Consider the following 27,049-nt stretch of genomic DNA (forward strand, 5'->3'; position numbering starts at 1 on the left):
TTAAAAATATATATATATTTTATTGTGTTTTCACTGAAGGTTTACATAGCAGTTTAGGTTCCCATTCAACAATTTCTATACAAGTTGTTCAGTGACATTGGTTACATTCTTCACAATGCGTGAACATTCTTATTATTTCTGTTCTGGTTGTTCCATTTCTATTAATCTAGTTTCCCTGCCCCTGTACATTCTCATCTTTGTGTCAAAGTGATTGTCGACTGTTTGGTCTCATATAGGTGGTTTTTTTAAAGGAGCACAGTACTTATGGGTAACATTCATTAGTTTTCTGAGCCAATTTATTATTTAGCTACAAGGTGACTTCAGGGCTTATTTTCAGTTCGAGGTCTGAAGAGTATCTCCGGACAGTAGTCTCAGGGACTCCTCCAGTCTCAACCAGTCCAGTATGTGTTTTTTTTCTCCCCCGCCAGAAATAGGAGGTTCTGTTTCACAATTTTCTCACATTCTATCAGGGTCCATCTACTGTGGCCCTGATTAGAAAGGTGAGTAGTGGTATCTGGACACCATCTAGTTCTTCTGGTCTCAGGATAGATGAGGCTGTGGTTCGTGTAGACTATTTGTGCTGTAGACTAGTTCCTTCTTTGTCTTTCATTCCAGATGAGTAGAGACCAATAGCTGTATCTTAGATGGCTGTTTGTAAGCTTTTAAGACCCCAGACACTACTCACCAAACTAGGATGTAGAACATAATTTTATGAACTATATTATACCAGTTGACCGAGATGTCCCATGAGACTATGGTCCTAATCCTTCAAACCCAGAAGTCCAATCCCGCGAGGTGTTTGGTTATGTCTAAGAAGTATTTCTAACTGTGCCCCCTATGTGCTTTATTATATATATATATGAATATATGTGCATACAGTCACATAGATGCACACACCTATATATACACACATATATACACACCTATACGTATATAGGAAACCCTGGTGGCGTAGTGGTTAACAGCTGTGGCTGCTAACCAAAAGGTAGGCAGTTTGAATACGCCAGGCACTCCTTGGAAACCCTATGGGGCACTTCTACTCCATCCTATAGGGTCACTATGAGTCGGAATCAACTCGATGGCAACGGGTTTGGTTTTGGTTTATGCATATGTATGTCTACATGTATACGCATACACCCACACATATATTTTTGGTTGTTTTTTCAAAATTATATATGCCATAGAAATTATTAAGAGGCCCTTTTCTCTTGTGTATATCTCCATAACATTGTTGACCTTGGTCAAGCTGTGTACACTCCACCCTCATTCAGTGTTACCTTTCCCATCACAAAAACAAGTGTTTACCATCTAGAGAGTGAATCTCCCCACCCCTCCCAAAAGTCAACAATTTTATCTGTTTGTTCACTGCTTCAATCCTCTGCAATATCCTAGCAAGTTTACTGAACCACTCAAGAGATAGGGAATTCCTGTCCTTCTAGGTTCCTATTCTGGCTGTAAACAGCTTTACCTAGTAAGAAGTCCTTGTCCTATACTGAAACCAGCACCTCCCTTGTTCTAGATACCACCTCTCTGATATACAGCCTATGTAAACTGTTTTGGCCAACACCATAGATATCTGAAGCTTACTGAAACCAGAACTGCTGTTTAGTTATATCTCTCTGCGCTGATCTTTGATTGCTGCAGAATAATTTTCTGGACTCAAGGAGAAGAACTACCACTTACTTTTTAATTTAAACTTCATCTTACTCAGTTTGGTCTACCATTCCAACATTTTTTAAATTACCAGTAATTCGATTACTTAAGAATCTAACTAACTGTGGACACGACATGATATTAGGCTTTACTTGAGTGTAAAATGCTTGATTCCATCCAGGGAAATTATTTACCCAAGGGGCTCAGAGACTGGTGAGATTTTTCAAGAGGAGACTTGTATAGGGATTCTAAACATACATCATGGGTTCTACCCAACAGCTCCTCCTGCAGGCCAAGTGGGAAAAGGGACAGAAGTGTCACAGCAACAAGAAGCCTCTGGAATATCCATTTCAGCTCTCTTCTCATGTGAACCAGGACAATTTAAAATATATTTCTTGACGGACTTCTCTTTTGAAACCTAACGATGCTCAGTCTGTACCTTTACGCTCTTGTTCCTCCTCAGTCAATAATATGTCAGTCAACTGCTTGTCAGAGACGCTTAGCTGCTGGCAGGTCCCCATTACCTGACTAAGATAAATTGCCAAGAGATGCTTGCACTGGAATACAAAACACACAAGCCCATTAGAAACAGGCAGGGCCAGGCTGGCCTGGCTAACAGAGACCTCCCACTACCATTACATTTAGTGGGAAAGAACTGGGGTGGACTGACTATGGGCCTTCAACTCACTGCCTAAACACTGCAGATAAAGAAGATGAGACAGATGCATTCTAAGAGTCAGAGGTGGCAAAGGAGGACTTACTTTGCCTGCTGCTCTGGGAGACAGTTTAGATCCAGCTGGCACAGGTGTATAACCCAAGGTAAAGACCAAGACAGGCTCCTCATTTTTGTCCTAAATTGGGCTTCTGCTTTCCTTGCCTTCAGAAAGCTGTTAATGACTAACATTTGTTGAGGCACTGTGCTGCAAAGTGGGTCTTGTAGATTAGCTCATTTAAATAGGACAGCTACCCTACGAGGACAGGTATTATCCCCAGTTTAAGCATGTGCTCCAAGTCCAGAGTCTACTTTCTTAACCACTGTTATACTTCCTGGGGTGGGGGTGGGGAGGAAGTGGCAGCAAAACTCTCACATATACTGGCCTGTACACACCTCTAGGGAGACAACAGGGATGCCTACAGGACAGAGCTTTAGATCTTAAAGGAGTCCTGTCATTTTACAGGTAAAATAAACATGGTGTATCAACTGTGAACATGGCCTCTTATAAAATGACATGTCCAACTTGCCATCCAGCTCCCCAGATGTTTTCTAACTTTAAGAAGTTTCCTTTAGAAAGGGAAGAATGGACTAGATGCCATAATTTTCTTCTCTGAAAGGACTTAAAATAGCTACAGCTCTCAGGTGGGTACTGTCTTCTCCTTTTGGATAAGGAGTTGTGTGAGTATGTCCTGTTCTAGATGCTCTGGACTCCTATGAAATTGGCAGAGGCATACTGTGCTGTCCTGCCCCATGTGAAAGCCAAGTGTAGCCAAGTACTAGGCTGTTCTTAAGGGCAGTGTGGGAAGATACTACCTCACAACTGGAGATGGGGATACACAAAGCTACCGACAGCCACCTTAGTTCATATTTTTATTGGGCCATCTAATTCCCTAGTACCAACTTCCGGGATTTCCCTATTGTCCTTCCCAAAGCTTCATCTGTGACCTTTTAAATAAACATTTATACAGTTCTCAAAATAACCTTGCATTTCAGGAGAGTAAATCCAAAAGAGATGACTAGCTAGAGCCAAGGACAATAAATATTTGTTCCTACACATGGTAAAGCTCCCATTTTGTACAACTCTCAAACCACATACTAAGGGCTAACAATTTCTCTCCTAATTCAAATGTAGTAGGAAGAGCCTTCCCCATCCTCACCAGTAGGCTGTCACTCTTCCGTAGCACTGAGAAGGCAAATGCAGGACATGAACAGTAATGACAAGAGGCCAAACATGTGTATGTTTTACCAGAACTTCCAAGTACCTAGGAAGAAAAGGAGATAGGATCAGACCTCAAAAGTGTACTGGAAAACCACTTCCTTCCATTGAATGTATCTGTGTGATGGCTCAGAGATGCTCTGCAAATTGCACCAGGCAGAACTGCAGCCATGTTTTATACAAAACGGGAAACTCAACTCCCATGCGTTGGGGGGCTCTTCCTTACCTCTCAGTGCTATGTACCTGAGGAAACCATACAGTGGAACTGAGGAGTTTCAGGCTAGCTAGACCATCCACACAGACCATTTTATTCCCATACTTAGTGACTCATAAGGCCCTTCCATGGGTTGCCTATGCTCATACAAACTGAGGTGGAGGGAAAAGTTTCTCTCATCTACACTTTACTGCCGTGTTTCTTAACTTTTGGTGTTTCGCAGCCCATCTGTAAATTTCTAAAGCTTCTACTGCATGCCTGAGGAGAATACCAAAAGAGGTAGAGTGAAGAGGAAGACAGAGTCTTGAGAAGAAAGTGGGAATAGCCTTTTGAAAAGCATATTAGAGGGGAGAAAACAAAGCCAAGAACCTTGCAAAAGGGATGCCTCAGCTGCGCAGGGTGGAGGTCTCAGGAAAAGGCAAGCCGGGATCTGCCTCTTTATCCAGCAGGATGGAAGGAGGGCCACAGATACACAGGGGTTTTGGTAAGTGGCCCAGACCAGGAACAAGAAGCATTGATGGCAGCCAAAAGGGACAAAAAAGGAGCGCTATAGGGAAATAATGATGAATCTGTACGGTGATGGACATATCTGTTGGAAAAATCACTTCTTTAAGTCTCTCTACTACCAAGAAGTCAGTCTTTTTTTTTTTCCTGAGATGGCTTTATACCTAGAGTTTATTTCCAAACTGGAATTTTAAAATTATTATTAGTTTCCAAGGGAAGTAGAAACATACTGAGGGTTTTTGTACAAGTGAAATGCCACTGAGGAATTTTGCCCTAGGGTCTTCAAATTAATTTCAGGCTCTAAGATGACAATTTAAATAAAAAATCTAGGCCTTTTTTTTTTTTTTTCTAAATTACAATGTCAGCACTCCCTCCTTTGCTCGTTCTCCCTAACAAACAGTTAAGCAACAGTAAGGCTACAACCAAAGAAGAAATAGCAGATTCAAGTGTTTTGCTTATGTTTGTAACATGTCCAGTGATTTACATGATCCTGCCAGTATTTGGACTAAGTCAGCAAAATTCCTTGGGGGTTGCTAAATTACTAGAAATGGCCAATCACTGATTAATAAGATGCCTATTGTATCCTTACAGATTTTGGCCCCAGTTACAAATTAGGGAGTAAAAAACCACATCAGTGGAGGAATTTCCCTAGAGTGTCTGGAAAACTTAAACCAAAAGAAGAGTGTTAAAGCAGACAGTTTTCTACTTACTCTTGGAAGAAAAGCCAGCAACACCCGGCAGTGACATGCATAATTCTTGTGTCTCCCAACTTTTACCAACGAATAAAACATTAGACTTCTTCCTCCTTTACTTATCTCCTGGCTCTCTTCTCTCTAGATTGAAGCTTTAGCAGACATATAGGCCTCTGGAATTACACACTGGCTTGAATGGTTCACTAGTTCCTTCTTATCGTGGGTCCCTTTCTTGCCTGATCCTTTCAAAGACTGGCTACGACTCAGAATAGTGTTCAACCACCTAAGGCAGTAAATACTGTAAACAGATGGTAAACTTTGAATCTACTTTTTCCTTATCCAGTAATGGATGGCTAGTGAACCCAATAATCAGATAAAAATCTGAGAAATGTTTAGAACTGGAAATTGACCTTAGGGATCATCTAATTCAGTTCCTTCACCCTTCCATGGAAAAATGACCTCCTCTTACAGAAACTGCTCCTAGTTCTCCTACTCAGAGTCTAGAATGTTCATCCCCAGGAGAGAACTTTAAAAAAAGAAACATGCAGGAAAGAGAATACCCAGACCCATGACTAGACTTGTATGAACCGCACTTGGAGGGAGCTGGCTATGGTTTTCATTTAGGTTCTCTGGAGGGTGACCCACCTAGATGATCAGCCATTCATGGATACAGTTTTATTTTATGACCCCTCCAAGCCTCTTAGGATCCTTCACAGTGAGTTTAGTAAACTGTTATCACTGTCCCCCGTGTTCAGCACCTCTCTGCAAGAGTATTATAGATTCCTGCCCTGTTAAATACGTGCTGGCTAAGCGACCTGGTTTAGCCAGTAAAATGTGAGTAGCCAAGCAGAAACATTACAAATTGGTGTGTACCATGTCCTCTTTTTCCTTCTGCCATGAGATCCACAATGTTCCAGATGGGGGCTGCTCCATCAGTTGGGACCACTGAGTGAAGATGTTTTGGATCAGAAGTGCAAATGACTTGTGATAGATATGTAGCATGAATGAGATAGAAAACACTTTTGTAAGCCTTTGAGATTTGGGGTCATTGTTGCCATTACATAACTTAGCCTCTCCTGGCTGATGCATCCTCTCCCTTCCTGAGTGAACCAAAAAAATATAAAAAGCAGCTCACGTGACAGCAACATAATGATTATTTTAAAATAATTACACATTACACCTAGAGGACAGTAAAAACATTAGAGGGCTGACCTATAGAAAGATAACTAATTACGTATCAAGGCAGCATCTGACTCAACTTTATTATCTCATAGAACTCCTGAATTAAGCCAAATTCTTACCATTTTACTATACAATGAAAGCAGCCAGGTCAATCTGAGGATGTATAAGGTTTCTACAGCCTCATTTAATTCAAAGTCCAAGGTGACTGCCATAATTCTACGAAGTTAGTATTTTTATGACTAATAAAGCAATGTAATACAAAACAATGTGAATGACAAAAACTAAAGTCACAGTGACCACTGGGAGGAACAAAAAGTCAAAAATAATTAAAACATTTCACACAAAATCATTACAATTTTAACTAAAAACTAGATCACAGAACTAGGGGAAGTTGGAAGTCTGCTTGCCCAGCTTATGTTTTACACTGATATCAGAACGAAGACAAAAAATCTGAAGTAAAAGATATGGGGAAAATTGAAGGCCGTTCTCTTTTAGGAAAAGCTAGGGTATTTTAGCTACATAAAAACAAAATACCAAGAAAGAAAACAGACACATCTCCTCAGGCATAAAGAATATGATTTTGTGGCTCTGCCGTAAGTTCACCATGAGAAAATTCTAACAGGCAGCATCTTTTGAGTAAATAAATACCATTCAAAAAATTTAACTAGAGCATTCAACACTAATTACTCCATTTCTCTTAATGAAGAAACTTAAGAAGATTTTGCCCTGGTGAATAAAGTTGTGCTACAATGTTGAATAGCAAGTTAATTTACTATTTGTACCTATTTGACTTTGCTCAAATTACTCACTCAGTAAGAGTTAACTGACATAGTTTCAGCTCCGAGAAGTTCATCATAGATAAACCAGAATTCAAATATTTTGAAAATCTTTCCCCTTCCTGGTCTTCAGCAAAGTTTGAATTACATAAAAGAGCTGATGGCTTCTTTTTCATCCTTTTCAGAACAGGCAGAAAATTCTGGAGACCACTGCTTCTATTTTCATTTCATTCACAAGCTTCTCCTCTCAAACCCAACTGCACTTAACATTGTCTCATACAGCTAAACCTGTAAGGGGTGGGAGGGGAGGCTGGGGTTTGGTCTACTATTTATATAGTCTTTACTCAAGTCTCAAATTCTAAGACAGGCAGTGTGGTATAGCAGTTACGAATCCCAGGTGCCAGATATGAAAGTACTTCAGAATCTTATAAGAAGTACTAGCTACTTCACAAATCTACCTATTGTAAACTCTGAGAGGGCAAAACTAAGGTCCCAGCAGACTACCTGCATTCAGCAGTTTGACCCTTAATAATACGCTGAACAACAGTTTGAAAGATCATTTCCGATAGATGAGCAGGTTGGAAGACCTCAAAACGCATTTTGGCTTTTCCTTGTAAGCAAGAGATAATGAACAAAGTGAAGATGTCAATAAATTCATGTGGGAAAAAAAGCATCTCTAATTAGAGCTATGGCTGCTAACCAAAAAGTCAGCAGTTCAAATCCACCAGCTGCTCCTTGGAAACCCTATGGGACAATTCTGCCCTGTCCTACAGCGTTGCTGTGAGTTGGAATCAACTTGACGACAATTTTTGTCTTTTTTTTTTGTATTATCAAACAATGGGAAAGCACAAGTTGACTAAACTCCAGGAAACCTGAGAAAAAAGTCACTTCACATCATTTCTGGCTCTATACAATGCTACTGGATAAATTTAATAAGTCATATTTATCTTATTTTAATTATTAATAGGTTAATCTTACTAGGTTGGGTCAAATGCTTTTCAACAGACTAGGAAAAAGCTGGTCACCAGCTTCCACAGAGATTCATGAAAACATAACATGTCCTAAACAATTTCGCGGAGAACATCCCCACCTCCAGACTTCTACCTGGTATACGCGCCTCCCACTGGGAGAGGAGACTAAGGTGATGGAACGTCGATCAACCAGGTCCAAGGCCTGGATGGCTGATGAGCCAAAGATAAACTTGAGCCTGGAAAACAGAAAGGCTTCAGATTAGATGCCCTGACTCACACAGTCACCTCACTAACTTGACCCAAAGGGTCACCATCCTCAGCACTTTTTAAAAAGTTCAATTTATTTTAATTTGAAAAAAAGATAATAATACATTAAAAACCTATGTACTCACCCCGACTAGAATTAATAAATGTTAACATCCTGTTCACTTATTTCAGATCATCTTTTTTCTCTCTTTTTTTTAATAAAAGAAGTAAACTACACTGATAAAAAAGGCCCCTGTAGACTTCTCCCTGGGAAGCACAAACAGTTAAGTGCTCAGCTGCTAACAGAATGGCTGGCAGTTCGAGTTGCCAGAAGAGCCTCAAAGAAAGCCCTGGTGATCTACTTCCAAAAAATCAGCCACTGAAAATCTTATGGAGCACAGTTCAACTCTGACACACATGGGGTCACCATGAGTTGGAACTGACTTGATGGCAATTGATGTAACAGTATACTTCCTAGAATTTCTATACTTATCTCAATCCTCCTTTCATTCCATAAGCAACTACTGTCATGCTGGTTTCCTTCCTTTATTAATGTTTTTATATTTTACTATGCATAGTATATATGTGTGTGTATATACGTATATATATATACACACACACACTTTTTTTTTTCAAATGACTTTTAAAACATAAAAGGTATATTACAGGCTTCTTTTTGGCAACTTGTTTTCTTCCACTCAATGTGTTTTTGAAAATGATGCACGTCGATATATATTTCTTTTTATTTAACTGCTGAACAATATTCCATCTTCTGTACATACATTTTATTTTTTAAGTACCCTATTGATAAACATTCTGATTGTTTCCATTTTATACTATTATATGCAATACTCATTTATCTCTGTACACGTCCCTTGGTGTGCACACATGAGAATTCTTCCTGGTCATATAACTAAAAGTAGAACCGCTGGATCTTAGATGAATTTTTCAGCCTTCCTTAGTGTTGCCAAATGTCTTTCCAAGGTGGCTGTACACTTCCCACTCCTGCCAGCTCTGTATGAGAGTTCTGTTTTCTCTATATCCTCACCAACACTAAAATTGCCAGACTTTTCCATGTTTGTCCATCTGATGGATGCTAAATCTGTACTTTTTGGTTTAGTAATAAGGTTAAGCTGTTAAGTGATGTTACCAGAAAAAATTTTGGTATGTGGGAAAATTTTTATGACATAATGTTAGGTGATAAAGGTTGGGCACAAAATTGTATATTTAGAAACTCTCAACCATATTAAAAATTGTTCTTAAAAAAATCTATAATTATCTCAAAATAAAAAGTTTAATAATTAAAAAAAGGTAATAAACCAAAATGTTAACAGTGATTATCACTGAATAGTATGATTATTGATGCTTTTTATATTTTTCTTTATTTTCCAAAAATACTTTTATTTTTTTACAATGAGTGTGAGTTACTTTTATAAACTGGAAAATAAAATGGCTCGGTTGAGCTAAAATTGTGAAATTAATGTTTTAAAGAATCCACATAGACTAGGAAGACAAAACTGCTAAGGCTTTAAAAGTAAAATGTTCATCTTCATTTAAAAAAAAAAAAACTAGTCTCATATACAACGAACTATTGGCGAATAGGAAAAATCTTGATTTTTTTACACTAAACATTTAAAAGTTTAGCCTATGAACAAAGAAAAATAAAGAAATAAAATTTGGTGATACTCTTATTCGAAATAATCACAGTTACCTTTAAAATAGGGATCTAATAACCTGCTTTATCCATAATAACCTGCTTTATAACATATTGTGAACATCTTTTGAATGGACTCAATATTTTTCTATATCATTTTTAGTGGTTACAAAGAATTCCACTGTAAAGATGAATACTTTATTTTCCTCAAACTCTATCTTTGAACAAGTAGATTGTTTCCAGGTTTTCTGTTCTGTTTTGCTACCATAAACAATACTAGAATGAATATGCTCACTGCAAAATCTTTACTAACATCTATGGTTACTTCCTTGAGATACATTCTTAGAAGATGAATTTTTGGGTCAAAGAATATGTATATTTTAAAGCTTCTATTGCCCTCATGGCACAGTGGTTAAGTGCTCAGCTGCTAATCCAAAGGTCAGCAGTTCAAACCCACCAGTGGCTCAACAGGAGAAAAACACCTGGTGATCTGCTCCTGTAAAGATTACAGTCTAGGAAACCGTATGGGGGCAGTTCTACTCCATCATGTAGGGTCACTATAAGTTGGAACCGACTTGATGGCACACAACAACATTGCCTATCTTCTAATTTACACTCCTATTAGCAGGGCAGCAGTGATCTCTTTCCCCATATTCTTGCCAACCTCTGGAATTATCTTTTTTTGTTGTTGCCAGTTTTATAGATGAAAATTTATCTTATTTTAATTCGTATCTTTATGATTTTAACATTCATCTTTTGTTTTAAAAGTTTTTGGCCATTTATGTTTTTATTATTTGCCCAGTTTTTTTGTTTTTAAAGTAGTAATTTTTTAAAAATAATATGCAATCCTTGTAAAATTTTTAAAAAACAGAGAAAAGATTAAAGCCTTTCCCTAAATTCTACCTCCCTTCCACCCACCTAAGATAACCACTAGTACAGGTTAGTGTGTACCCTTTTGGACTTTTAAATATAAGTATATAAACAATTAAAAGTCACTTATTCTTAGGTAGCTTTCGCTTTTTCATTGCTATTGAGGATGTAATTATATTTTTGAACTTTGTGGTATGAAGGATAATGTTTTTAATTTCTGCATTTTTAAAAACTGGCCATTTTACTGTATTCTCTTGGGTTTTTATATGTAGTTACATCATCTGCAAATAATGATAACTGTCTTTCCTTGCAGACAACAAAACTTCTAATTTCTTTTTCATGTGTTAGTATGTCAGCTATAACTTCTAGAACAATTATCAAACAAGAATGGCAAATAGGACAATATGGGAATGCCTTGTACTCTTCACTTCAGATTTTTAATAATCATGTCAAGAAAATATTGTTCCCAGTTTAGTAAGAATATTTTTAAAAATTAAGAGTTGATGTTGGAAGGATTTGGCTCTTAAAACACACTAATGGTTAAAAAAACCCCAAACACAACATAATATAACTTACGATAATAGATGCTCATCAGGAACTGCAAAATAGAAATGGAAACAAAATTAATCATAATTAAACCAACCAAAACCAAACCTACTGTTATCGAGTTGATTCTGACTCATCGTGACCCTACAGGACAGAGTAGAACTGCCCCACAGGATTCCCAAGGCTGTAGTCTTTATGGGAGCAGACTGCCACATCTTTCACCCACAGAGCAGCTGGTGGGTTTGAACCGCCGACCTTTCGGTTAGCAGCCGAGCTCTTAACCACTGCGCCACCAGGGCTCCCCCATGTTAAACCAATGACCATAAAAATCTTAAAAAGAATGTAACCAAAAAGACTTATGTGTAAGATGGTGAATTAAACCTATGTATCTAATTTTACTCCTTCCCAAAACTCCACTTAAACAATAATAAAAGGATTTTTTTTTAAAGGCATAAACTACAAAGGATGAGAACAGGAGAGGAACCAACAGTTAAGATATACTGGAAGCTGACGGAAGAGTTGAAAACACTTCACCAGATCTGAGAAAACTGAATCTTAAGCTAGCTGTGGGAAGAGCCAAGAACTAACCTGATTTATACTCCAGAACACCTTACCCACCTCTCCTGATTTAAAACAAAAACAAAAGAACCCTCAGAAACTGGTGTAAACCTGATTTACACTCCCTAACCCCTTACCCACGTCTCCTGATTTAAAAAAACAAAAACAAAAACCTCTCAGAAATTGGTGGCACCAAATAGCTCTGGAACTGGGGATGAAGCAGAGGGACTAAAATAAGGAAAACTCTCAGAAAATAAGTTTAAGAAGCAGTAGGACCTCAGTTCAGTTCCCTTCCTTAGCTCTAGGCGATTGCCTTCTCTCACTCTGACAAAAGACTAGGTTTATTTTCTAGAGATTAAAACACAGGATATCTGGACTGGGAGGAAATACTATGCACAGCTGAGGTTAAGAGCACCACACTGAAAACAGGGACCTCTTGCCCTCTTCCCAACACGGCTCCTGTAACACAGGCAATCAGGCCTTTTATCCTCTAGGCAGAAGACTAGAAGAGTCTTCCCTGGAGAATCTGGCCAGCCTAAGAAGAATAACATTGGAATGGTTTCCTCAACCAAATAGCCTAACGAGGTCAACCACAGTGAAGTTGACAATCTATAAGCACTATCAATCCATTCAGTGCTTCTAATAAAATTTTTAGTCTTCCATTCTTGACCAGACAACCAAGGGTTACCAGACATTAAAGGAAAGGAGATAAGAAAACAAAATAAACCAAAGAAAGCTAGTCAGAGGAAGAACTACAGAGAGAAGAAAATTTTAAACATCTATTAATAAATCAGAGAAAAAAGATGTCAGTGCAACTATGAAATAGACACAAAATACAATAAAAAAGGAATCTTCAGAAAAAGAAACTAACTGTAAATTAAATATATAACAGAAATGAAAAACTCAACAGAAGATTTGGAAGCTAAAGTTGAACAAATTTCCCAGGAAGTAGAGAAAATAAAAAGACGAAATTTAGAAGAGAAGGTAAGTAAATCAGAGGGACAATATCCTGTAACTGAATAGCAGGAATGCCAGAAAAAACAAAGAAAGCAGAAGGAGGAAACTTACCAGTGAAATAATTCAAGGACATTTTCCAGAATTGAAGGAAAAACTAGTTTTTTCTACCTTGAAAAGGCCCACTGAGTGCCCACAAAGTAGAGTCAAAACAAAACAAAACACCAAACCTCACACTTAAGAACATTATCATGAAGATTAAAAACACTGGGTGCTCTGAAAGGGATCATTCAGACTTCCAGAGAAAATATAGGTCACATATAAAAATCAGGAGCCAGGATGGCTTCAGAGTTCTTGAAAGCAACACTAGAAGCCAGACAGTAAAGGAATATAATGCTTTCCAACATACAATTCAATACCTAACCAAACTATTAATTAAATATGAGGGTAGAAAGAAGACCTTTTCAGGCACGCAAACTCTCAAAAAGTACATCCCATATACCTTTCTTCAGGAAGCTACTGGAGTATGTGCTCCATAAAATCAGGGAGTAAACCAACAAAAAGAAAAATCTAGGATACATTAAACGTAAGGCCCAATATAGATAAAGGGAAGTCCCAGGATAACAGAATCCCTAGGTGTTGTGTAATAAGGTATAATGAATTGTCTAAATACAAGAGGGATTGTGGTGGATTAATTACTTTTTTGTGTGGCCTTTTTAGCCATGGTTTTCTAACTCCCACCCAGGTGATTTGGCAGGACTCTGTGATGGGGTAACCCAAGGGGATTGGTCAGTTTTGCCTTAAAAGAGAGCCAGTTGCAGAGCAAGGGAGAGGAGCCCACCATCACCAAGAAAGGAGAGACCAGCAGGATACTGTGCGGTGGTAGGCTTCCTGGCCCACAAGAGAAAGCTGAGCACCTCTGGGCAAAGCCTGAGGGCCAGGGAAAGGCATGCCTGTGAGTACAGCTGGGGAGAGGCTGTCCTGATGGAAGAACTGTATCCTGAGTGTTCCTAAGCCTGAATTGTAACTGTTAGTTCCCTAAATTCCATAATTGCGAGTATGGTCTGTGAGTTCTGTGTGGCCACTGCAATGAATTATCAAATCCAGTACAGAGTGCTGTGGGAGGGACGGTTGGTGTCAGAATTGGTAGAGATGGCAGAGACGCGAGGTGTGTCTGACCTCTGCCTCATAGGAGTCAGTCTTGGGCTGCTGATCTTGGTTCTCCTTCCCCCTTGTGGGGTTAGACGAGGTCAGATACCTCCCCCAAGCTGTTTTTACAGGGATAATAATCAGGATCAGCACAAAGTTTCCTATTTCTCCATTATTTTTGACACCAGCCACTCCCTCCACAGCACTCTACTTCTCTGCAGGGTTCGATAATTTGTTGCAATGGCCTCACAGAACTCACAGACCATACTCATAGTTATGTGGTTTATTAGGGAAGTAAAAGGCTACAACTGGGGATCAGGATCAACTTGGAAGTAACGGGAACAACTCGGGATCAGTCAGGAAGCACAGAGGCAAGATATGGAAGGGTCCCGTAAGTGGAGAGCACATCCCTCCCTTCTTCAGTGCAGGACAGCTTCTGACCAGAATAGCTCTCTCAGCTGTTGGGCCTCTCCAATGCTCAGGGGCTCAGCTCATAGCCAGTGTAGCAGCTTGCTCAGCTCTGTTAGCTGCTCTGCTGTCAGGACTCTCCACTGTGGGCCTCTTTGCTAAATCACAGCCATAGGCAGTGTAGCAGCTTCAGGACCACTTGCCTCTCACGTGGCTCTGCTTCTCTGCCAGCCCAGCTCTTAGCCAAAATCTCTCTCAACCAGCAGACCTCTAACCTCTCTTAATTTCAAACAAACCCGTTGCCGTCCAGTTGATTCCAACTCATAGTGACCCTATAGGGCAGAGTAGAACTGCCCCACAGGGTTTCCAAGGTGTGCCTGGTGGATTCAAACTGCTGACCTTTTGGTTACCAGCCTTAGCTCTTAACCACTATGCCACAAGGATTTCTGTTTATATATCCTGATCCTCATCAGTTATGGGGGGCGGGGGGTTCCCTTACCAGATAATTCAACTAATATTCAATTACCCATGAGATGTCAATCAACTCAGGTCTTGTTAATTACCAGGCCAGACAAAAGTATCAAGTTGTTTGTAGCTTATCCAGGAAATGTCAGTCAACCCAGGAATGCCCTGGGCAAAAGTAACAAACCCTCTGGGGTAGAAAACCTGGGAGCCCCCACTCCCCCTTCAAGTTGCTTCTCCAAAGAACTAGGGCAAAGGTAACAACTCCTCAGGGCTTGGGAGAAAACCCTCCCAAGATGTTTTTTCAAGTACCAAGACAAAAGGTTGCAAATTGAAAGGTTGGAGGTTTGAGTCCACCCAGAGGTGCCTTGGAAGAAAGACCTGGTGATCAACTAGTACAGGCACATGGCTCAGGACTAGTTTTTATATTGTCATATGAGTGTAAGCTTGGTTGGAATCTTTATCTAAAAAAATTACCATTGAAGGATAGGGGATAGTGAGAGTGAATGACTACCTAGAACAAAGATTTTGAAATAGCAGAAAACTGTTCTGCTGAAAATAAATGTGAATCAATGGTAGGGGGTTTCTATGACCAAGCCATGAGTTATCAGGGGGACCTACTGGGCCCCCATCAAGACTGTCACAGTATCTAGATTAACCCATTCAAACACCGTCGTTTTGGCATAACTATAGCACTCCACCCTCAAGGTCATCAAATCTTAGAGCCCCAGAAACACTGGCTTTTTCCCACCCTTTCTGTAATCAGAACATTGCTGGCCTAATAGTTTTGACTGAAAGGAAAAAACAAAAGTGGACTGACTTTTTTCAATCCTTTAAAAGGGTATGTAGGTAACTCAAAATAAACCCTTTCATAGTGCAGTCACATTTTGAAAACAAAAGCCAACCGAGTTAAGTTTTGAGGTCTAACTCCACTGTGTTTATAAAATGACCATTTTTACTTTGGGGGAGTAGCTGTAATTAGTTGAAGCACTTTGATTAGAAGTACCCTCTTACACTAGTCTTTTCCCAGTGATTTTGGTAAGCATAGTCACAGAGCATCCTCTACTGGTAGGAAAAAAAAGATACTGTCACAATATCCAGATTTAGTCCTGTGGCTCGGTTTAGTACCCGTTTTTAGCGTTGTGTACACATCTATCTGGGTTTTGTGGTTCTAAAATATTTATTTTCTGAACAGAGGACAGGAGAGTATTAACTTTCAAAGTTAGCATAATTTATCTGAGAAAACTAAGCGGCAAGTTTAATGGTTCACAACTTCACCTTGTCTGTAACTAACTCACCGCAGGCTGCCGCCCCTCTCACCCTCCGGATCACACTACAGCGCTCCCAGGGAGGTCTTGGCACTCCGAACCCTGCCTTTCCTTACGCCTGCTCGCGCCTGAAGAAGGAGCCCCAGCAACTGTGCTGTTCCGTAAATACTCGCTGAATCTCCCTAAATAGTTTTACTTGCCCAAATTTCGCTTTTTTTTTTTTTTAACGACAAATTGGAGGTTTAGAGACAGAATCACATGGAACTAAGCAGCCGGTAGGCGAAGGAAGGTGCGCGGGGCCTGACGGCGAAGCTCGCGCCCAGCGCCCCGCAGGCCAGGAGCGCCGGCCTCTGGCCTCCCCGTCCCCCCGCCGCGGCTACGCGCGTCCCCCGGCCGTACTTCGCGCGGTCTCCCGCACCGCCGCGGCCATGTCGCTCAGGAGCTCCTCCACGACCGCCGGCAACGTGACGGCCATGGCGCCACAGGCTGAGCCCTCCTCAGAATGCACCGCGGCCAACAAACCAAGGGCTGGGCGGTCCGGCGGAGCATTCTCGTCGCCCGCCGGGGCGGGGCGAGGAGTGACGTGGGCGTGCGTCATCGCGCACGCGGGTGGCAACGACGACTCGGAGGACAGGTCCGCGCTGGGGGCGGGACGTCCCTGCAACCCGGCGGGGTTTCCAGTGCGCAGAGGGCGCGGCGGGAGCATGTACCGGCTCCTGAGACGAGGCCTGGGCGGAGGCCTCCTGCGGGCTGCGGGGCGGCGAGGCCGGCACTGCGCCGCGCGCCCGCTCCCGGGGCCTGCAGGAGGCCCGGGACCCGAGGCGGACGTGCCCTCAGCCCGAGTCGCGCAGCACGGCCGGGGCCCAGGCCTGCTGCCGCTGGTGGCAGGTGAGGGGCGCGGGCCGATCGGAGCTCGGGGCGGCCAGGTTGGGGCCGGGCGCGGGCCGGGTCCGGTGACCTCAGCCCCTTCCTTCAGCGCTCACCTGGTTCTCGAGGCCCACAGCGACAGAGGAGGAGGAGCAGGACGCGGCCGATAAGACCGAGGCTGAGATCATCCAGCTGCTGAAGCGAGCCAAGGTGAGGCGGCTCCCCGGCCCTGCGCCGACCGAGCCCGTTCGCCTCTCAGAGCGGAGAGGCTCGGCGGCCTCGGGGATGCTCAATATTCTCTCCAACTTACTGAGAATATGTGGAGGCCCCGAGAGTAAAATGGCCCAGAATTAGATGGGTCATAAAGATGGGTCATAAAGGGGGAGGGGGTTTTGGAATCCATCCAGCCAAGTCAGACTCTAAAACCTGCGTAAGCGCTGCTGTCTCAGGTGCAGATGGAGATGGCACCGCAGGCATCCTTCTACTCAAACAGAATATCGGAAATGTTTGGTGGTGGTGGTTTTATCAGTTAACTAGCCAAGTTGAAAGAACGGGCATGGAGAATTCTACACCATTTAATCCTCAAAACACAACTTAGTGTTGTCTCTGCGTTGTGGTTCTCTTCCAAGCGCTTCCTTTTCTCCATATCTTTTTCTATTTTCTCTTCCCTCCTTGCCAGGTTATCATCTCTTCCATTGGGCTAAATTCTGTCTCAATGCCAGCAGCGTTCAAATTTTTATTTCCAGACCACAGTGTGCTACTTACATGACATGTCCACCTTGAGGCCTCAAGTATCTCTCAGACCTAACATGACCAAAACTAAACTCTTGATCATATACGCCTCTCCAACCTATTCCTTCATCATTTTGTCTTTACGGTTATCTACCCTGTTTCTCAGCCTAGAAATCTCATAAAACTTGTGGAGTCTTACCACCGTCCTCTAATACACTTAAAATCCACAACAAATCTTGCCACCACCTCCAAAATGTTTCCAGCCTTTTGTCTGTCTCCCCTAGTGTGAATCATCACTGCCACAGCCTGCTATCCAGTTGTCTTGCCTACCCTCTTGCCACTTACAATCTGTTCTCCATGCAACAGGCAGAGTGATTTTTTAAAAAATATAAATCATATCATATCACCCCTTAGGCTAAAAACTTTTCAGTGACTTCCCACTGCATTTATGATAAAATCCAGACTCCTTGCCATGGCCTCCAAGACCTACATGATCTAAAGAAGCCTACCTTACCTGCCTATCCTCTCTCCACATCCACCTTCTTCCCCCCCCCCCCCAAGAACCAATTTTTTCAGCCTGTAGTGTCTTCACTCATTCCCTACCTTCTGGTTGGGACATTCTCCCCGCCTCCCCCAACTCCTTATTTGGTTGGCTTATTCTTAGCCTTTCTATCTCAGTTTAACTGCACTTCCTTGGAAGTCTTCCCTGACTTTCCCACTTAGAGGAGACCCCTTATCACTCTTTTCCATTGTTTTTTTTTGTAGTTCTTATCATTAATTACAATTATGCTTACTTGTCCTGCAGGCTCACCTTCAGCCTAAAGGAAGGGAGAAAGAGGAGGTGAAGGACAAGCAATTTCCTTATAAAATATGATTTGAAAATTGCTCACATTTCTTCTGTCTACATCTGTTGACCAAAATTTTGTTATATGGCCACACGTAGCTGCAAGGGATACTGATTTCTTGTCACCCCGGTAGACATAGACCACCGTAGGAATTCAATAAATATTTGATGAATGAATGAATTAATAGCTTCCTTCTATGTATTGGGATGGTACAGCCATAGTCTGCTTCTGTCTGGTAGTGCATATATCCACTTTCTTTATACTTCACTTTCTATTGTTTTTTTTGTCCTCTCTTTTCAGTTGAGCATCATGAAAGATGAGCCAGAAGAGGCTGAGCTAATTTTGCATGACGCTCTCCGTCTTGCCTATCAGAGCGGTAACAACAAGGCCATCACCTACACTTACGATTTGGTAACTCTTCTAACCAGCCTGAGCCACTGATGATGAAGGGTGGATGCAAGAGAAGGCTTGTTAGCGCCCCTGATTTATATTCCTGACCTTCAGGATGTCCTAAACCTCGTTTTTTAAACTAAGTTTTCTTCTGGTTTTGACTTTTATTACCCTTGAGGTGTCACTTTCAAGTTTCAGTTCCAGACCAAGCAACAGGTATCATTAGCATTTGTTTCTTCAGTGATGAGTAGTCCTAGATTTGGTTTATCATTAGCAAAGTATATGCAAGTATCTACTTCTCACATTATTGGTATTCCATGCTTTTAGCAGGTTAATTTGTGACATGCTTTTCTCTCTCAACCATTATTGCAGTTTGAAGGTGAAAGCAAAAAGGGAGTTTTTAGCTTAAAGGCTTTGAAATAAGTAGGAACACAGTGCTCTAAACTGAAAAATAATTTGTAATTTGCTTTTCAGATGGCCAACTTAGCATTTATACATGGTCAACTTGAAAATGTAAGTAAATTACTTTGTCATGTCTTGAATTTGTGAAGGACTAGCCTCAAGGAGACTGTATTAGTAAGAGTACAGGCTAAACTGCTGTAACAAAGAGATCCCAAAATACTGTGACTAAAACAAGATAGCAGTATATTTGTCTTTGATTCAGTGGTCTTAGAGGTAGCCTGAAGACTGAAGGCAGGTAGGTACCTCTGCTCCATGAAGTAGTCTAGAGCCCAGATTCCTTCTCTAAGGTATGTATGTCCTCATCTGCATGGGTGAGCTGGTCGCCTGCAGGAAAGGAAAAAGAATGGAGGACAAGCACTTTCCTTATAAAATATGATTTAAAAATTGCTCACGTTTCTTCTGTCTGCATCTGTTGGCCAAAACTTCATCACATGGCTATACCTAAGTGCAAGGAAGGCTAACCAGCTAAAAATTGAGGGGATTCTGTAAATAAAAGTTTAGAAGAGTGAATATTAGGGGACAGTTTGCAGTCTCTGCCACAGTGGATTTTGGTGAGTAGTTAATCTCTGAAGACGGTTTCTGCTTATCACAGAGTAGTTTAAAGTGCACAGACGATGTGGGGTCCTGGCATAGTCTGTTTTCATATCACAAGGGTACCTCTGTGCGTGAGTGTGTACGTATATGTTTTACAAGGAATGATGGATCAGACTGGTACTTAGAATCCAAGGTCATACGGATCATGGAGTATGATATGAAAAAAAATCTTTTCCTTATGCTTTTAGGCGGAAAAACTTTTTAAAGCAACAATGAGTTACCTGCTTGGAGGGGGCATGAAGCAGGTAAGGACATTGCCTTGGACTGGCTCCTAGCTTAAGCAGTTTTCAAAATATTTTTGCTTCCTGAAACCCCCTCCCTCTCTCCCTTTAAACAGCCAAACAAAAATAATCAAAACTTGTGCTTTGGCCAAAAAAAAGGGGATTTTTTTCCGCTAGGACTGCCAGTTTTTCACTAACGCGAAAGCATGGTGAGCTAAGGAATTCACGGTTGGTTAATTCATCTGAAAGAATAAAGACTATGGCTTTGAGGGCAAAGTCAGTCTAAAAGTTGATCGGAAATATTCCATGAGGAAATTTTACTTGTCATGAATTTCCTTCATTTCTCTTTCTTTCAACAGGAAGACAATGCAATAATTGAAATCTCCTTAAAGCTGGCCAGTATCTATGCTGCTCAGAATAGGTAAGTGTAGTCAAAATCTAGATGTGGCAACAGCCAGGGAGTAGTGCTGTGTCCAGAAAAACTTTGACTGTGGATGTTCAGTTAGTTACTAGTCAAAAAATTGGATGCCACACTCAAAGTGTTGCATTCCTTGTCTTTGAAATCTTCAACCTTTTCCACATTTTCCCCTGCTGTTTCTGTTTGCTTACTGAGTGAGACACACAGTTCTCACACTTCTGGCTGTGTTGTGACAAAGCCAGTCAAGTTTTATGTTCCTGCATGAATTGGGCAGTTATAGAGAACTTCAGCTTAGCTCTTCCTAGAAGAGGAGGGAGTAACATCATAGCTGCTACATTTTGTCGATCAGCAAACTGGGAAGTTAGGAAGTTTGATGGCAGGAGAATTGCTATGGGAGTGTCTCAGTGGCAGTTCAGTTAGCAGCTTTTTTTTTTTTTTTAAATTTATTTTTGGTGAAAATAATACACAGCAAAACCCTGCTTCCATTCTCTGGTTTCTAGACATAATGATCAGTGGCATTGGTTACATTCTTCACATTGTGTCAACATTCTCTTTATTTCTGTTTGAGTTGTTTCATTTCCATTTACTTAATCACCCTGCCCCTCAACTTTCTCACCTATGCTTTAGAATAGCTGTTGACCTTTTGTCATATATAATTTTTTCTTTTTGTAAATGCAGTACTCAAGGGTGACAGTCTTTAGTCTGTGCTAAGCTGTTATTTAGTTTAAAGGTGACTTCAGGGGATAGTTTCAATTCAAGGTTTGAAGAGCAACTCAGGGCTATAGTCTTGGGGATTCTTCCAGACTCAGTAGGTCCAGTAAGTCTGGACTTTTTAAGAATTTGAAGTTCTGTTCCACGTTTTTCTCCCTTTTTATTGGGATTCATATGTTGTATTCCTGATCAGATTCTTCGCTAGTAATAGCCAGGAATCATCTGGTTATAGTCTCAAGATGGAGGAGGCAATTGTTCATGTAGATAATTAATCCTGGAGTCTAGTTCCTTCTCTGATTCTTGAGTTTTTTTCTTTCTCTTTTGTTCCAGGTGAGTAACACCAGTAGTTGTATCTTAGATTGCCGCATGTAAGCTTTTAAGACTCCAGACACTGCTTACCATGCTGGCAGGTAGAATATAAACTTTAAGAACTATGTTATGCAGATTGACTAGATTATCCCATGAGACCACAGCCCTAAACCCCTAAACCAAGAGAACTAATCCCATGAGGTGATGGTTGTGTCTAATTATTATTGGCATCTGTAGCTCTCCGTTGTTTGGTTGCTGTTATTATGTGAACAGTGTTTTTAAAACGTGGAGATTGGAAATACCTAGGAGTGGAGGGGAGACCTTTGGTTAAGCAGGACAGGGGATAAGTGCTAGTTTAAAAATATTAGATGAGTCTAAATTCTTATAAAGAAGGAAAAGCTCTGCCAGCCACTCAGGAAGGCTTTAGAAAACAATTTGAATTTGTGCCAAAGGCAGGAACACTGATTAGTGAGGCCTGGTGCCTTTCATTCTCTAGGTGGAGTTCAAAGAGGAAGCTTCTAGGATGGATATAAGCAGAGAACTCTTCCAGAGAGTTGTATTTTGGGGTGAGTTTATGGGGAGACCTAAGACTAGCTTTTCCGTAGGTTTTTAGTTGCTGCAGAGGTTGGGTGCCAGAGGTTTGCAAGGATATCAGGCACGGTGCTGTAGAAAGATTGCTCATTAAGACCCCTGGCCCTGGTCCCTTCTGTCCTATTCACCAGCTACTTATCTCTGAGCAGGACTTGCTCAGATCTGCATTTTGATTGGACACTAGATAGGCTAGAGCTTCTGAGGGCCTTTGACTTCGAATCTTTTGAGCTTTGAGCTTGGTCCATGCCAGGGAACACTGCAGCAGGGTCAGTCTCCCTTGCAGAATTAAAAACAAGAGTAGATGTTGATGGGGTATGAATTCTAGGATAAGAAGAAGTGCAGAGATGAGAAACACTGGAGAGTAAGACATTCACAGTTTTGTAGAGGTGAAGGCTTCTGTAAACCCATTGCCGTCGTTTCGATTTCCGACATAGTGACCCATTAGGACACAGTAGAACTGCTCCATAGGGTTTCCAAGGAGTGGCTGGTGGATTTAAACTGCTGCCCTTTTGGTTACCAGCTGAGCTCTTAACCACTGTGCTGTCAGGGCTCCAAAAACTTGTGTAGTTGCCATTGAAATTATTAGCCTCTTAAGTTAAGCTATGTTTTCCTCAAAAGTGTTTCGTTTTATTAAGAGAGCATGAGGCCAGCAAAGATATGGCCAGATCCTGAGGCTTAGAAAGGCTGATGTTAGGAGGGGAGTTGTTTATAGATATCTTTTCTCTGATGAGGTACATCTAATGGGTAGCCCCCTGCTCCATGTCCTGCCTGGATAGGGCCCTTCCTGCCAAGCTTTGGTCTGGGGAAGGTAGGGGAAGCCTCTGTTCTAAGAACAGAGTAAGACAGTGGAGTCATCAGTTCTCTCTGGCAAAGCACTAGAGGAAGGTAGATGAGCTTTGTAGTGCCGCTCCTGATAAGAAGCTGGACAGGAACAAAGCTGAGCCCCTGGATGGAGAAGGAATTTCTGTCATGTTACTGTGCGTCTCTTTATAGAAACCAGCAGTTGGCACTTAGTCTGTCCAGAGCCAGTCTGCTTCCTAGCGGTGTCCTCTCCAGTTGGCTGAGAGTCCAAGGCTACAGAGTTGGCTAAATGCCTTCTAGAGCCATAGCTAGCAGTTCCATTTCTGTAAAACTTTCATCAGAGATTTTCCTGTAGCTTGGAAAAGGTATAAACTTCTTGTCCAGAAACAGTTTGAGGTCAGTAGTAGGAATTGTTTGTGCAGTCATATTAGTAGCATTACTTTAAACAGGTGTGAGACTTATACAACTAGAGGAACTGACTCACTTGAAAGAGTTTGTTGGTGGGAGATGATGAAGGCTGCTGGTTATGTCAGCATTCCTAGCTTTTTACATCTTAAGTTACATTAAATAGACCACTTGAAAAAAACAAACAAATAGCAACTTTTGAGAAAATGGCAGATTGTTACCCATTAGAGACTTCTAAGAAAATTTCCTCTTCCCAGCTTACACTTCTTTTACTGATAATGCTCAAACCCAAGCTGAAAAATGAGGTTGAAAGAGGAGTTTGTGAAAAGATGAATGGCCAATTGGTGATCTTTGCTTTATAGACAGGAATTTGCTCTTGCTGGCTATGAATTCTGCATTTCAACTCTAGAGGAAAAAATGGAAAGAGAAAAGGAACTAGCAGAAGACATTATGTCAGGTAGGAAAACCTGATGCGCGGACATTGCCTTTTCTCCACGAGGGGCTTCACTGCTGCACTGTGAGGACGGGAAGTGTGTCTGCATTGGGGGAGGGAAGGCAGCCCATTTTGGAAAATAGTGACTGTTTTTCAGGTCTTAGCAGAGAGTTTGGAATAAGATTTTTTTTTTTGATGACCATTTATTTTTTAAATCTTTTGCTGACATGTTCATATTTTATCTGTTACAATTTAATTAGATATGACCTCTGGAAAACTGGGCAGCAGAAAAGGAAGGACGTTCTCTTATCTCATAGTTAAGCTGCCAATCAGAATGCTAATTAATTACCCTTTGGTCCCAGATAATACACTAAGAAAAAAGAAAAACAGACTCATGTTTTTGTAGTTCATCCTCTTCATAGAATGAAGAGCCTAAAGAATTAAACTAGGAACAGAATGGGATGCACAGAAAGCTCTCTAGATCTCAGCCGTTAAGGTTTCTTAATTTGCTCTGAAGTATTGGGAATGTTCAGATTTGACCTCTATTCAGTAATTGTTTCACACCTACTGTATGCCAAGTGCTATTGAGATGCTAGGGATACAGCAGTCAATTCTGTTGTCCCTAAAGTAATATGCCTTGAAAGACTTGTCTGTACTTAATTATCTTTCCCTTCTCTCTTGAACATGCACTAGTTTTCTTCATCACTCCACTGAATCCACTTTTATCAGGTCAGTTCTCAATTCTCATCTTACTCTGCTTATTAGCAGCTTTGACTCAGGTGATCACTATCTCCTACTGGAAACACTTTATTGACCTGGCTCGTGGCACACCTCGTTGGCCACTCCACTTCCTCTTCCCAGTCTCTTATGTTGGCAGTCTTCAGGGTTGTCTTCACACTCTTTTTTCTGTCGACCCTCACAACCTAGGAGATATCTTCTGGCCTCCTATCTTTAAATACCAGAATTACACCATCATCCCCAACCTTGCACCTAACCTGTAGATGTAAGGGCATGATTGTTTTCCTGACATCGTGAATTGAATGTCTTATGGTCGTCCTACATGTAACATGTCCAAAATAGGCCCCTTGATTTCTTCCCCCAACAAACTTTTTCTCTATCACTTGGCCCCTGTTTAGTAAACAGCACTGTCATTAACTCAGTTGCTTTGGCCAGAAGCTTAAGAGTCATCCATGATTTCTTCCTCATTCACCCTATTAAATTCATCAGCATATTATATTATATTGTGTCAACCATCAAAATATAGCCATCTCCACCAAAAAAAAAAAAAGGTCCGCCAAGGTCAAGAAGGGTAAGTGTTCACATGTCGTGGGGTTGTTCACCAATGTCATAAAACAATATGTGTACTGACTGTTTAATAAGAAACTATTTGCTCTGTAAACCTTCATCTAAAGTACAATTAAAAAAAAAAATCCATCTTAGACCACTTCTCCTTCCCTTACGCTACCACTTTGGTCCAGGCCATCATCGCATCTGGCTGGACTCCTGTAATAATCTCACAAATTTTCCTGCCTTCTTTTGTTTCCTTGTACAGTCTTGTCTGTGCAGCAGGCAAAGTGATCTTTTAAGAACTCAGTGGCTTTGCATTACCCTTGGAATAAATTCAGAATCCCTATGTGGACCTTTAAGGCCCTACATCGATCTTGTCCACACCCACCTCTTCTCCATCAGATACTATGACTCTTCCCCTTGCTCATTCCACTTTCACCATACTGGTCTTTTTCTTGTTATTGCCATCTCAGAGCCTTTTCAGTTGCTGTTCCCTCTACTGGACTGTTCTACTGTACCTTTCCATGGCTAGCTCTCTTACTTCCTTCAGGTCTGCTCAAATACCACTTCCTCAGAGAGGCCTACCCTGACTAAAACGACCCTCTTCTCCTACCCTCATATCTCTCTAACCCCCTGTCTGTCTTTACTTTTCTTCTCCATCACACTTGAAAGTAGCTGTGTGTGTGTGTGTGTGTGTGTGTGTGTGTATCGCCACTAAAAGTATGTTTTTGTTCTTGTGTTTTTAGTATTTGCCTTCCTTATGAAAGAATAGAGATTTCATCTGTTTTGTTCACTGCTAAACCATCAGTGCCTGGAACAGTGCCTGGCACATAGGAGAGGCTCAATAATTGTTGAATGAAAGAAGACCCAACAAGCCAACAGTAAACACTTTGCAATGTGGAAGTAATTTGAGGATTCTCCCAAAAGATGTAAAAACAAATCCACCTATCAAATAAGTTACTTTTGAACTACTCACAGCCCTGCTATCTTTCATTTGTAATATTGGCTATGGAATTTTTATTTTTATTTTTTTTGTTTGTTGTTGTAGTTTAAATGAAGTTTTACATTGCAAGTTAGTGTCCCACACAAAAGTTTATACGTACATTGTTATGTGACCCTAATTCTTCTCCCCATACTGTGACAGCACACTCCTCCTTTCCACCCCTGATTCCCCACGTCCATTCAACCAGCTCCTAACCCTCTCTGCCTTCCCATCGTACCTCCAGACAGAAGCTGCCCACTTAGTCTCTTGTATCTATTTGAGCTAAGAGGCACAATCCTCAGGAGTATCACTTTATGTCCCACAGTCCAGTCCAATCCCTATCTGAAGAGTTGGCCTCAGAAATTGTTTCAGTTCTGGGCTGATAGAGAATCCGAGGGCCATGCTGTCCGGGGTTCCTCCAGTCTCATTCAGACCATTAAGTCTGGTCTTACTAGAATAGGAATTCTGCACCCTACCTTTCTCCTGCTTCATCAGGGACTCTCTTTTGTGTTCCCTCTCAGGGCGGTCATTGGTGGTAGCCGGGCACCATCTAGTTCTTCTGGTCTCAGGCTGATGGAGTCTCTGGTTTATGTGGCCCTTTCTGCCTCTTGGGCTAATACTTTCCTTTTTCCTTAGTATTCTTCATTCTCCATTACTCCAGGTGGTTAGGACCAATTGATGCATCTTAGATGGCCACTTGCAAGCTTTTAAGACCCCAGATGCCATTCATCAAAGTAGGATGCAGAACAGTTTCTTAATAAGCTTTGTTATGCCGATTGACGTAGATGTTCCCTGAAAGCATGGTCCCCAGACCCCTACCCCTGCTACTCTGTCCCTCAAAGTGTTTGATTGTATTCAGGAAATTTCTTAGCTTTGGTTCAGTCCAGTTGTGCTGACGTCCACTGTAGTGTGTGCTGTCCTTCCCTTTACCTAAGATAATTCTTATCTACTATCTAGTTAGTA

General features: G+C 41.3%; 2 protein-coding genes across 4 annotated transcripts in view; one reads left to right on the forward strand and one right to left on the reverse strand.

Annotated features, from left to right (window-relative positions):
* Positions 1 to 1,048: 1,048 nt before the first annotated feature.
* On the reverse strand, positions 1,049 to 16,558 carry ZSWIM7 (zinc finger SWIM-type containing 7). 2 transcript variants are annotated; one of them, XM_012555524.2, is made up of 5 exons: positions 16,438 to 16,558; positions 11,270 to 11,291; positions 8,057 to 8,159; positions 3,526 to 3,630; positions 1,049 to 2,210 (listed from the first exon to the last, which is right to left on the reverse strand). In XM_012555524.2, exons 1-5 carry the CDS (start codon positions 16,511 to 16,513, stop codon positions 2,082 to 2,084), a joined length of 435 nt encoding a protein of 144 aa, XP_012410978.1. In that variant the 5' UTR covers positions 16,514 to 16,558; the 3' UTR covers positions 1,049 to 2,081. The 2 variants fall into 2 exon arrangements, with proteins under 2 accessions (XP_012410978.1, XP_023586828.1); XM_023731060.1 differs by lacking the exons at positions 8,057 to 8,159; positions 11,270 to 11,291; positions 16,438 to 16,558 and adding an exon at positions 5,868 to 7,231.
* Positions 16,559 to 16,736: 178 nt separating this feature from the next.
* Positions 16,737 to 27,049, forward strand: part of TTC19 (tetratricopeptide repeat domain 19) — a 56,451-nt gene continuing 46,138 nt past the window's right edge. Inside the window, exons 1-7 of one of the 2 annotated variants that reach the window (XM_012555523.2) lie at positions 16,737 to 16,926; positions 17,015 to 17,115; positions 18,783 to 18,893; positions 19,347 to 19,385; positions 20,117 to 20,173; positions 20,509 to 20,570; positions 23,747 to 23,841. In XM_012555523.2, coding sequence (XP_012410977.1) covers positions 16,743 to 16,926; positions 17,015 to 17,115; positions 18,783 to 18,893; positions 19,347 to 19,385; positions 20,117 to 20,173; positions 20,509 to 20,570; positions 23,747 to 23,841 — 649 coding nt within the window. In that variant the 5' untranslated portion in view covers positions 16,737 to 16,742. Of the gene's footprint in view, positions 16,927 to 17,014; positions 17,116 to 18,239; positions 18,894 to 19,346; positions 19,386 to 20,116; positions 20,174 to 20,508; positions 20,571 to 23,746; positions 23,842 to 27,049 lie in introns of those variants that run through there. The other variant, XM_023731059.1, reaches the window with a different exon arrangement.

The sequence above is a fragment of the Trichechus manatus genome, unplaced genomic scaffold, assembly GCF_000243295.1.
Source record: "Trichechus manatus latirostris isolate Lorelei unplaced genomic scaffold, TriManLat1.0 scaffold00040, whole genome shotgun sequence".
Lineage (NCBI taxonomy): Eukaryota > Metazoa > Chordata > Mammalia > Sirenia > Trichechidae > Trichechus > Trichechus manatus.

Coding starts and splice junctions, on each gene's coding strand:
- ZSWIM7 (XM_023731060.1), bottom strand. CDS start 6,083: ATGCATCAGCCAGGAGAGGCTAAGTTATGTAATGGCAACAATGACCCC. Junction 3,631..5,867: donor AGAAGGAAAAAGAGGACATG/GTACACACCAAT, acceptor TTTTCTTCCTAG/GTACTTGGAAGTTCTGGTAA. Junction 2,211..3,525: donor GGAAGAGTGACAGCCTACTG/GTGAGGATGGGG, acceptor TTTGTATTCCAG/TGCAAGCATCTCTTGGCAAT.